At 37.7% G+C, this 12,273-nt stretch overlaps 1 protein-coding gene across 3 annotated transcripts in view; it reads left to right on the top strand.

Annotated features, from left to right (window-relative positions):
* Nucleotides 1–12,273, top strand: part of CWC27 (CWC27 spliceosome associated cyclophilin) — a 119,120-nt gene that overhangs the window by 12,035 nt on the left and 94,812 nt on the right. For all 3 annotated transcript variants that reach the window (XR_005931524.1, XR_003921823.2, XM_030003777.1), the window contains exons 9-10: nucleotides 3,623–3,656; nucleotides 6,640–6,815. Coding sequence is in view for 1 of the 3 variants with exons in the window: in XM_030003777.1 (XP_029859637.1) it covers nucleotides 3,623–3,656; nucleotides 6,640–6,815 (210 nt within the window). In the remaining 2 variants the exon portion in view is untranslated. The remainder of the gene's footprint in view (nucleotides 1–3,622; nucleotides 3,657–6,639; nucleotides 6,816–12,273) is intronic.

Raw genomic sequence — 12,273 nt, 5'->3', positions numbered from 1 at the left:
TTGGAAGGGACCTTTAAAGGCCATCTAGTCCAAACCCCCTGCAATGAGCACAAATATCAGCTAGATCAGGTTGCTGAGAGCCCCGTCCAACCTGACCTTGAGTGTTTCCAGGCATGGGACATCTACCACCTCTTTGGGCAACCTGTTCCAGTGTTTCACCACCCTCACTGTAAAAAATTTCTTCCTCATATCTAATCTGAATCTACCCTCTTTTAGTTTAAAACCAGTACCCCTTGTCCTATTGCTACAGGCCCTACTAAACAGTCTGTCCCCATCCTTCTTATAAGACCCCTTTAAGTACTGGAAGGCTGCTCTAAGTTCTCCCTGGAGCCTTCTCTTCTCCAGGCTGAACAACCCCGACTCTCAGCCTTTCCTCACAGGAGAGGTGTTCCATCCCTCTGATCATTTTTGTGGCCCTCCTCTGGACCTTCCTGTACTGAGGACTCCAGAGCTGGACGCAGCACTCCAGGTGGGGTCTTACCAAAGTGGAGTAGAGGGGCAGAATCACCTCCCTCAACCTGCTGGTCACCCTTCTTTTGATGCAGCCCAGGATATGGTTGGCTTTTTGGGCTGCAAGTGCACATTGCCAGCTCATGTCCAGTTTTTCATCCACCAGTACCCGCAAGTCCTTCTCAGCAGGGCTGCTCTCAATCCCTTCATCCCCGAGCCTGTACTGGTACTGGGGGTTGCCCTGACCCAGGTGCAGGACCTTGCATTTGGCCTTGTTGAACCTCCTGAGGTTCACATGGGCCCACTTCTCCAGCTTGTCCAGGACACACTGACTCTGGATGTCATTCTGTCCCTCAGGCATGTCGACTGAACCACTCAGCTTGGTGTCATCTGCAAATTTGCAGAGGGTACACTTAATCCCACTGTCTATGTCATTGATAAAGATACTGAACAGTACTGGTCCCAGTACAGACTGCTGAGAGACACATCATGATTAATGATGGTCAGCTGAGAGCTCCTTGTTCTGTATGTAGGACTCTTTCCTCATGTGCATAGTTTTCCTTTATCTGCTTTAGATTGCAGGTATCATTTTATTGTCTCATCATTCAGGTCCTTCTGCAATTCTTCAATGTGCTCTTGGCTTTACTATCCTGAGTAACTTAGCAGTATCAAAAAACTCGGTGACCTGGCTCTTTGCCTGCTTTGTTACTGAGCTCACTGAACAGCTTAAGCCCCAACACAGACTACTGTGGATATACACTAGTGATCTTCGTCCATTGCAAGAAGTGATTGTTTGCTTCTAACTTTTGTTTCCTGTCCTTTAACCATCTATTCATTCCTGCATGGACTTTCCCATCACCCCAGGACTACTTAGTTTCCTTACAAACCTTTGGTTAGAGATTCTATGTGACTCCAAATATATCAGAGAGATCATCCGCGACCACCTGTAGCCCCTTCCAAACATTCACAGATGTTGGTAAGGCAGTTCCCTTTATAGCCATGTCAAAATCCCAGGTAGGTCATTTTACCTCTTACTGTGGCTTCTACTTGTTCAGGACTGACATCAGAATTAGAGACCTGGATGCATTCTGAATGTTTTCTTTAATACTTCTAGATGTGTTTGTTGTAATTATAATCTTCTATTAAGGAATACTTCCACAGGGAGTTTTCTGGATTAATTTTTTAAACTAAATTAATGTTGATTCCAATAAATTTACGGTCTCTTTGATGACCTTGATTACTTATTGATGGCTTAGAACGTACCTCAAAGCCTTGACTTTGGGAACTCCTTTAATATTCCTTGTTTCTCTAACTTAACTTCTTTTTTATATGTGGGATGTAAAAATTTTCAAGGGTCTTTATTATTAGTTAGTGACAATTAACAGTGGATATGTTAGCCTTAGTGTAGTCAAATAGATTGATTTTTTTAATACACTAAACTGTAGCTGTGTAACAACTGAAAATTTTGATGTTAATCTTAGTTATCAGTATAGTGCATGTCGAACATGCTTATATAAAGAAGGCTTTGCAAAATATACACTATTTGCAATGAAAAGCTAGAAATTGTTTGATATATGAGATCAAAAATGTCCATCTTAAGTGAGTTTTGTTCATTTTTTTTTCTTTTAACTATATACATGTCGCAAAATGGAGTGGTTTGGACTGCCTAAAGAATCACCTTCAAGGGTATTAGCAAAAATGATTTAATAGGAATTTATAAAAGCGTGACTTCACAGAATTCGATGGCAAGGTTCACTCCATTACTTAACACATGGATGAAACGTATAAAGGAAAATTAAGTTAGAATCAAACTAAGATTATGTATACAGAGACCTAAGACACAATAGGGTAAAAGAGAAACATACAAAGGAAGATCAAGTTAGATTTGATTCCTTGCGATTTGTATAGAGCTCAGGAGTGTAAAAAGGTAGGGGAGACCCTCCTGTTGAGTCACGAGGTTCAGAGAAGACCCCCTTGCTTTCTAAACTCCTGTCGGAGTCTAGGTGCAGCTGGATCAACTCCTAGTCCCAGACTTAGGCAACGGTTTATGTCTAAAGGGATTATGAGCAGCCTGAGATTCATTCACAGTTTAACAAAATTCATGGCAGTGACTTATGTATAGGTTAATCTACCTGCTATAGAATATTCAGGTTGGTACACGCACACATGCACAGAGACACTAAGAGATATGCATAAGAAACTAAAAGAGGTATAGCTGTTAAAAATTTTCCTTGAGTTCAGTGAAAATATTCATGTCACATGCTTCAGCATCTTTCTCAACAGGCAAAGGGTTGAGCCTCAAGGAGCGAAGGGTATCAGCCCAGGTCCTGTCAGCTTTTGGCGACAGACCTCCGATTTTGCAAACTGAAGAGTTTGTGACCTCTGAGAGGCATCCCATTCAGAGAGAGATGCTGGTCGCAGCCCGCTGGGGTCCAGGAGAGCTCAGAGGGTCTCACCTAGTACTGCTGTTTATAGGTTCGTGAGGTGATTGGCTTTAGTCATCAGCAAATTACTAGGATTGCAGTAGCACTGGTACCATTTCACGTGAGCTGCAATTCAGATAAGGAAGGCTCCAAGGCTGTCAGAGAATGACTTAAGATTCAGAGATGGGATGTTCCAAGGCTGTCAGGAGAGGACTGAGATATGTCCCAAGGTTGTCAGGAAATGGCTAATTATCCCTACTCCTGCTCCCAGCCACTGCCAGGCAACAGGAGTCCTTGGTACAGTCAGTGCAGCTCCCTGCAAGAGTTCCTGGTACGTTCAAGGGATGCTTAACTGCCCAACTCATTACACTTATGCTAAGGCCTAGCAAGACTCCCTGAATTCATAGATGGGCCCAGAGAGGGAAGGAGGTGCACCACCACAATACATTAGTGTTTTGTCTGGATAGTTCAAGATATGGTTAGAATTTATCCATTGTATGGAAGTCTGTGGTTTTATCCTGTGTTTTTAAACATTTCTAATTAGAAAGGATTATGACAGTCAAATGATAGAAAATACTATTAATTGATACTTTTAAGGTGAATGTGAGTATGATATAAATGACTAGGTTGACTAAAATTTCAAGTAGCTAACCAAAGAAATTTTTTTATTTAAGACCTAAGTTTTTTAAACAGTATTTTAAATGTCTTCTGGTACTTCAAAGTAGTTATGATTATTTTTCTTCTTTTAGTGAAGCAGCAAGTGAAGAAAGGGATTTGAGTGAGGTAAGTAACTTTTTTTACAAATAAGTCTCTGGTTTTTACTGTGTATGAGTCAGATTTTCTTAAGGGAGCAAATGCTACTTTAGAGGTTTTTGAAAACTAGCTCAAGTCAGATTTCCAGAAAAAGGCTGGATGCCCTTTCAGAGCTCTAAGGTTTGCCCATTGTGAACATTCACAGTAGGGTGGAGTTACTGCTGCATACTACCTACTGCATTTTATAAAAACTGCGTACCAGATATTTCAGTCAGTAGATTAGGTATATGGAGGTTATGTACCGCAGAGTGACAAACCATTAATAAAAGCCTGGAAATTGCTGCTAAAAATTTAAGTTTGTCATAAATAATGGTATAACTCCAATTTCTGAGGGGAAATCTGTATATGATTGAGAGTCCTGTTGGAAAGATTTATTCAAGGAAACAAAATTCCGGTGAACATTTATCAGTTAAATTGTATTGATGAAGACTGACACCTATGAATGACAGAAAATCTGAATAACCAAGCAATAAAATTCAACCAAACATGGATGCTATTTTAATTACAAAGAGATTGTCATACATGGTGCAGAGTCAGGTTGCTAGCTAAAGTAAGTCTTTGCCTACAGCCATAGGTCATGGGGGTACCCCTCTGAGTTGCTGTTGAGACAAGGATGTAATATTTAACTAGGAATGTAATCTCCCATTCCTCAAGGTGAATCCTGAATAGTACTGTTTTCCATATCTATCTACCATGCACAGGTACTGCATGGTTAGTTGATGCACTGTGGAAGTGAAGGAAAGACACAATCTATGCCATTCCTGTGCCTAAAAAAAAGAAAATTCTGCTTTCACCCTGTTTCCTGTTGTTTTTTCCACAAAGCATAGTATAAGTTCATGTTCTTGGACTCTTCTCCTTTGTAATTCATGCTGTGCAGAAGCATTTAAGTGTTAAAAGGTTTCTGAGAATGGTATTTAATTAATAATTCTTCAGATGTTCAAATAGCCCGTTCTTAAGTGAACTGGATTCAGGGACTATAGAACAGGGACATGTTAGGTATATTTATTTAAATTTTTATTTTTCAGCATAGTTAATATGAATGCTGTTATAATAATGTAATGAAGTAGGAAATCAGAGGGCTTTTTTTCCTCCTGCAGGTGCTCTCCTTAGATTTCATTTCATGGAAAGATCTTACCTAGAATCTAGCATTTCAGGAAGTTACCTGGGCCTTGTAAAGTGGTACTAGTATTTTATCATTTCTCTAGGATTTATTTTAGTTAACACATCACAGGATCACTTTCGCATTTACACAGCTGCAACACGTCGGTAGTTTTATAGCCATCCTATGAGCAAGTAATTCTTCCAAATCTCCCTACCTCCCTCCTGTTACTCAGATTTCTGTAATTTTTAATTAGCTCACTAAGCAATTGTGATTTATCTAGAGTTGTCCATTTTTATTCTAGAAATTCTCCTATCCACCTCTCTGTGTTTGAGTGAAATGCTCTTACCTAAGCCCTAGCTAAATCTCCACCAGGAGTCTGTCTTCATCCTTGACTGTTAAACACCTCGAGCACAGTCCTGTCACATTCCTTTTCTGGATTCTGCCCCCCGCCATCGAGGTCAGTTGTCATCCCATGTCCTGATAATTTATCAAGTAAGCAAATCCTTCAGAAAGTTTCATTATCTTGGTCAAATAACTTTCTGGGAAATTAAGTGAAATGCTGATACTGTTCCACTTTTCTCTTTCCCCTATTTAAAAAGAACAGACAAAACCCGCATAACAACCTTTCAGTTATTTCATTGACAAAATACTCAGCTATTTTACAGTGCTGAATATTCACAGATTTTGTTTTTTATTTCTGACTGGTCTTCTCTTGTGTAAATCTAAAATCTAGGCAGGGTAGTCTCAAGATTCCTAAACAGTGAATCAAATACAACATCTGAAATCCAGCTCTTGATTTTTCTTTTCTGTTCCCCAAATTGTGCTTCTTGCTGCTTTTATTTTTCTCCCCTCTCCCCCTCCATGTTTATGGACATAGTCTTCATGCTCTTCCTCTTACCTGTCAGTCACAGCCAGGACATATATATTGTCTTTAGAATGTTCCTCTCCAAGTGCTGACATCCTGGCAGTCTTCTGGATACAGTACAGTCCTCTGGAATACCATTTCTAAGTCTCTGCTTCCTCTCTGTGTGGTTAAAATTACAATCATGTAGCATCTTATGCTTTATCTTTAGCTACTCAGCGTCACTGCAAAATAAATACAAAAAGATGTGCCATATAGTCTTTGAGCCGGCATCCTTCCATTAAGATTCATGCAGGCTTCCTTCTTCACAGAAGGAGGTAGTCAAACTTAGATCCCTTGGTCTAGTCAGGCTGCTTCTTCATTACTGAGAGGAATGACTTATTTCTCCCTCCAAATGTCTCTGAACGAAGATGGTTTATCCCCTTTTGGCTTCTTCTGCTAGGCCTGGAAACATAGTACCTCTGTAGCAAGTTGGGATGATTGATTCCACAGGTTTTCACAGCCTCTTCTGATTGATACGGTATTTGTAAATTCTGTCCTGGGGACTGATGAGCAAACCTCTTCCATCTCATCATGACTGTGGTACAGCCCTGTGGCAGGAAGTTTTTAATAAGTTTTGTTTTTCTTTCAGTGGAAAATGAAGGAAATGTTTAATGTATTGCCTTGATGAAATTTTGGATTCGTGAACAGTGACCAGACTAATACCACATTGCTATGAGGTCATCTGCAGACCTGTAAGGGTTTACAATCTACAATAGACTGTTAGTTTTTTAAGCCGTACAAAAATTATCATATTTCTAATTTTTTGTTCCCTCTGTAGCAAATAAGGAGATATTTGTTTGAAAAGTTTGCTTTGAAATGAAGTATTTTTCTTTTTTTTTTTTTTTTTTTGTAAGGGTTTATCTTTGTAAGAAAACCTTTCCATATTCAACATTCTGTAGTAAAAAAAAAAGCTAAAGGAGAAGTTTTATCATTTTAAATCAATAAAGGAGGAAGAAGAACATGATGAAGACGCTGATAGTGTAGAAGGTGAAGCTGCTAGCAATGAGAGATTTCAAATAAAAGAACGCATTGCCAAGAAGTTGAAAAATGATACAAATGAAAATGCTAAACAGCAACTTCAAGAGGAAGAAACTAAGACAGGAAAGAAAACAACTAGTCGCAGGTAAGTGTTGTGCCTTTTTTTTTTTTTTTCTTTTAATTTCCTTCAGCTTGTTTACAGTTAGGTTTTCTGCTCAATTCCAGTTTTGCAGTTACTACATTGCTAGGTTAGTATTACATTAAAATTATTCCCCCCTGCCTGCCTCCAACTGTGGAAGATGAAATTGCCTATTGCTTTCTCATTTCTTAGTTTAATTTTGCAGTTTGAGCCAAACAGTTAAGTTACATTTTGTTATGTTGAGCAGTTATTGATACCTTGTATGGGAGTTTTATTTTTCCCTGTGAGTTATAAATGAAGAGTATTTATATGTATTTATCATGCTTTACTTCAACTTTCTACACAGTTGTAAGATTGAGTTTTGTAGCTTCTTTGTCTGTGATAACACATGGTGGTCATCCAACACTGAGAATTACAGGAAGTAAAGGCTTCCTAGTCATCCATTAAAGTCTGGTTTAACAGCGTAGTCATTCTTGTAGTGTACCAGTTTTTCAGCACTGCAATTGATACCTCAGAGAGTTGGAATATGTCTGTATTTAGTAGTGTAACTCTGTATTCAAATTATTAAACTAGCTCTAGACAAATTATTATGTTTCTGTAGCAGTATTCAGCAGCAGACATAAAAGGTAGGTTTCAGTCATGTAATGTAGTTGTGCCAGCCTTCCTGAACATCTGTACTGATTAGTGCTGAATTTTCAATGAGTTAATTTGTTACTCATTTGTGAGTAACCTTGTGTCTTGGCAGTGTTTTTTCCAGAGCTGGCTTGGGAATTTCTGCCTGATGACATTTATATTGCATAAAAACATTTGTCATGTATGCAAGTGATGTGTAGTGGACCTGATGGCAAACTTACTAGGAATTATTGTCCAGTATTTCAATAAACATGGGCTCCAGAAGTTACTGAACAATGAAGTCTTCAGAGTTTTATAGTTCAGTATGAAAATTTACTTATTCAGTGAAACTTACAGGGGGGTAGGAGGAGGAAGCATCAAAAAAGTAATTTAGATTTTGTACTTCATCTGTCAAATCTTGCAGAAACATTCTGCTGAAGCGATTTCCTGACTGCAGAAAGAAGTAGTGCCTGGTTTTCAGTACTCTGCCGTCAGTGATTAATTAATCACACACCCTACTAATGTTTGCAGTATTACCCATAATATTCCCCAATACAGAATAAGTATAAGCTTCTCGGGGTCAATGAACTGTTCTTTGTAATGGAGATTGGACAAATACAGTAGTGTTAGATCGATGTATCGGGCAGTAGAGGCAAGGATTCAGAAATCTAAAAGTTCACCAAGAAAAGGTTTTTCTGAAAAAGTACCTTCAAGTACATGGCAGCCAAATAACATCTTTAGAATAGCAAAAGATGTTGGATTCTGTATGTACTTACTACGTACCTATCTGTCCACAACCTGTCTACCAATCTGTTTAACTGTCTGCTGGGTTTTAAAGGGGTGGCTGCTAGAAATAAATTTGCTTAAGGTAGCATTAAGGGAACACAAAGCTAGACCATATACTTGGGAAGGAGATAGTCTATGCCCAAGCTTGCATGACATTTTATCACATTTTCAGAGACATTTGTGTAGGCATTCTGTAAGCTGCTGGCTCTGCACATGGATGGTCAATGTGCTATGTTTGTGGTTATTGCACTCTTTCAGGGCAGTAGCAATCGTCTTACTGCCAAATAGGTTATCTTAACTCAAAAGAGGGTTTTATCAGATGCATTTTTAGCAGCTGGGAGCCTTAGCCTTGGGAGACACTGCTTAGTACAAGTAACATCAATTTCTAGACTTACCATTTTACAAATAATTGTCTGGCATCCTCTGGCATGAAAATCAAGGGCATGGGTATTGTTTGTTATAAATAAGGTGTTAGTAACTTTCAGGTCTGATGAGATAGTAAGATAAACATCATCAAGTTTCATTGTCTGGAATAATGATTTTTTTTGTAAGTGTGCTGGAGAAGATTGATAATATTCTCATGGGACTTCATCACCCACTGGAGTCCAAGTGTGTGTGGATCAGAGCAGACAGAGATGTGGGAGGTGCAAATACCAAACAAAAAGTTGGATCCACCATACATAGCTTGAAGGGTAATGTCTACTAACATGTCAGAGGGCCAAGAAACATTTGATTTCTATCAGAATTGTTAATCTCATCAGATATTTAAATGTGCTAATAGAATAACTGAACTTCTGAAAGTATTTTTTCAGAGTACTTTTAACATGAATGACTTTTTCTACAAATCTGTGTTCATTTGTATCAGTCCTGTTTCTTTTAATACCAATCCATTTGTGAAGTCAGAAGTTTGCACATCCATTTCAGAGAAACAATATGGAAACAATAGACATCTTCTCAAATTCATGGTACTCAGATCCGATACCACTTCTAAATGCAAACATACTTGGAGTGCTGAAATACTGAAGTTAATTTTAGTCATTTCAGTATGCATTTGAACCTTTTGTGTGTTTTAAAAAATAATTTGAGACACTTTCCAATTGTGTATTAGACAGGAAACCTTGGGAAAAAGAATTTCCCACTCATTCTGGCAAGTTGTTAAGAGATATTCCACAAGTCTGTTGTTTTTTATTAGAAGGCTTAAACCTAAACTTCAAAGTATAGAACAGCTGTTTACATGAAGGAGTGTATACAGATAGAAGAAGTGTTTGCCATCATTGCAATAGTAATCAAATCTATCAGCATTACATCGAGTTTGTAAAGTGGCAGTGGTTTGAGGTGATCATCTGAAGGCTTCAGAGTAAACAGTCCTAGTTTGGTAATTGAAAGTACTGTTTTTACATTCGTTTTCATCCTGTAGATGGAGCTCGGGCGCTACACGTTACTGGTTACCAGCTTTTAAAAATCTTCACTGCTTCTTGGTTGCAAGACAAGCAATGTGCGAGTAGCGTACAGTTGACTGTATAGTCAACAATTTCAATTGCGTCCTTATAATGGATGGGCTATTAAATAGAAATATGAAATAAGTGTCTAGAATAGCTAAACTACTCAGGAGGAAAAGCTGACTTTTCTTTTGAGTAGTTAGCATCACTTGAATTTATGTTTGTATTTTCTGTTGTATATTTTTCTCCTGATAATCCTATGAATTGCAGTTGAGCTAAGTAATGACATTTCTTTTGGTTTATAAGCCATCGCTGACTACCATAAGGAGATGAATAGTAATAGTAGTAGTTACTACTGTTGTAATTAATAGTGGCTATATTGCCACTCCTTTGCATTCCTAGTTTTTCTTACATGCATGTTGCTTATCATGGGTTAAATAAATCATCTCATGAAGCTTTAGACATCTACTGTGTGTATATATAAGAAATTACTTGCTTCATCCTCAAAGCAGGAGTTTATAACACTTTTTAAGGTGTAATTCCTCTGACTTCTTTTTCTCCATTTGTTAGAAGGCAAGATGAAATAACTAGTTTACTGACAGATATCTGCACTTGGTCAAATGACTTGCATCCACACTGTCATTTTGTCATTTAGGCACAATAGTAATAAAAATAGTTAATAATGCTAGGCAGACATGCTCAAGTTCATGCTAAGTCCATTTCAGACCATGCAGTAAAAATTGCATATAGTTAAGATGCCATAACATTTTCTTAGCATCTGAATAAACATTGACACTCTGAGCGTGCAAGATTGCTTTCCTAAAGTGCTGTCAGAGTGCTGTGATGTAGAACAGCCAAAGGTACTTTTATGTGTGATCTCATGGGAGTCTTTTAAAAGACCTTTAAATCAAAACTTCTTTTTCTCTTTGTAAATCTGCAACTGTTGTAAATGAAGAATTGGTTATTTTTTGTTCATAAATTAATAATGATATATGGTAGAATATTTTGTTCTAAATGCATTTACTGTTCACTTGTTACCTTGTGCTTATAATGCAGGCATTATAATGAAAAGAAAGAAAAATAATTTTGGAGACACATCATTCTACAGTGGAAGAATGCTTGTCATTCTTGTAATTGTTGAAAATCTGTAACTTCTTTGTTATTTATAACAGTTATATTCTGTGCATCTGTGGAATGCATTCAAGGGGGCTAAGACTGATGTCTCATAAGTCTGCTGTCTAGAATATATCTTCATTGCAAGGTGGCTGATGTCATTGCAAGGCTGCTGTCTGTAATCTTTGAAACACTGTGGAAATCCTCTCACTGGAGGATGTTGGAGATGTTGCACCCATTTTCAAGAAAAGCAATCATCACAGGGATGATCCAGTTAGCCCCACTTTGGTCTGTAGCACACTGCAGTATGCTGTATTTTCTCTTACTTCGACTACTTAAATTCTAATTGAGTCCTTTTCATCTTTTTGATAAGCTGTACCCATTGAGTTCTTTCACTGTTTCACGCTAAGACATTTTTTCCAGTCCTCAAATCACTTTATGGCTTTTTTTGTTCCTTCTCCAATTTTGCAACATTCGTTAAAGAACTTTGATCAGTAATCTCTTGCTAGCCTTACTAGTGCTATACAGAGAGCAACTTTTTTTCTTACTGCCACCTCCCTGTTCATTCACACAGTGTCCACATCAACTCTTCTTACCAATATTCCATTGAGATTGCTTATCTTGCTAGGGCTTTCCAGATTCTTTTCAGTCATCACTCTCCAAGAACTAGTTTCGTATTTTGTACACTTATTCTGTTTTTTACTTCCTAAATTTTGGCAATTAGTTGTCCTTGGCTTTTGTTTTATTTAGCAAGCCCAAGTTGCCCAGCAATCCTGGTAGGAGAATTTGCTACTGTCGCAGTTTGTGTGATTCACTAGTAGTGGATTTAGTACGGAATTCCCTGAAGTGAAGAGATATATTTCCTGTCAGTAGTTAATGTCTCATTGGCAACTATTTTAAGCAATAACTTTGTAACCTAACTCTTACTTAATGAAGATGTTCTTTTAGCTTGTTTTGTGTTGCTGATTTTTTTTTTTTTTAAGGACTTCCTTACTTGAAAGTACTAGGAAGCAAGATTTTCCCTGATTTCATATAATAAGAGGGGTCATTTGCGTTGACTCTAGAATTAGCCAAGTTAGCAACCAGTCAGGAACTCATGTTGAATTCTAAGAAACTCTCTGATAGCATTATGTCAGAATCAATACGCAACTCTGAACCCTTTTTGGTTTTGACTGGTATACTTTTTCTGTGGGAAAGTTTTATTGGATTCTAGCTTGACTGAAGTACTTTTTTGTGTATATGTAATCCAGTACCAGATTTCTTTTAAAAAGAGACATTGCCAATGAAATTCATGTAAAATTCATTCAACTGTTGAGATGAACACAAGTAAACTGATTAGTTTTCATTTTTGGATATGTAATGAAACTAACAGCTTTAGCTGCAGCTCATTATAATAGAGACAAACCTATTGCCCTTTTATTGTGACCTCTTAACTTTGGATCCACAAGTCTTTGCTGAAGTCCATAAAATGCCAGGTTTTAGAATAATGGAAAACATCTGTTAGGTGTTAAAAG

The sequence above is a fragment of the Aquila chrysaetos genome, chromosome Z (assembly GCF_900496995.4).
Source record: "Aquila chrysaetos chrysaetos chromosome Z, bAquChr1.4, whole genome shotgun sequence".
Taxonomy (NCBI): Eukaryota; Metazoa; Chordata; class Aves; order Accipitriformes; family Accipitridae; genus Aquila; species Aquila chrysaetos.
Note: the sequence above shows the minus strand (reverse complement) of the source record. Positions and strands in the feature narration are given on the sequence as shown.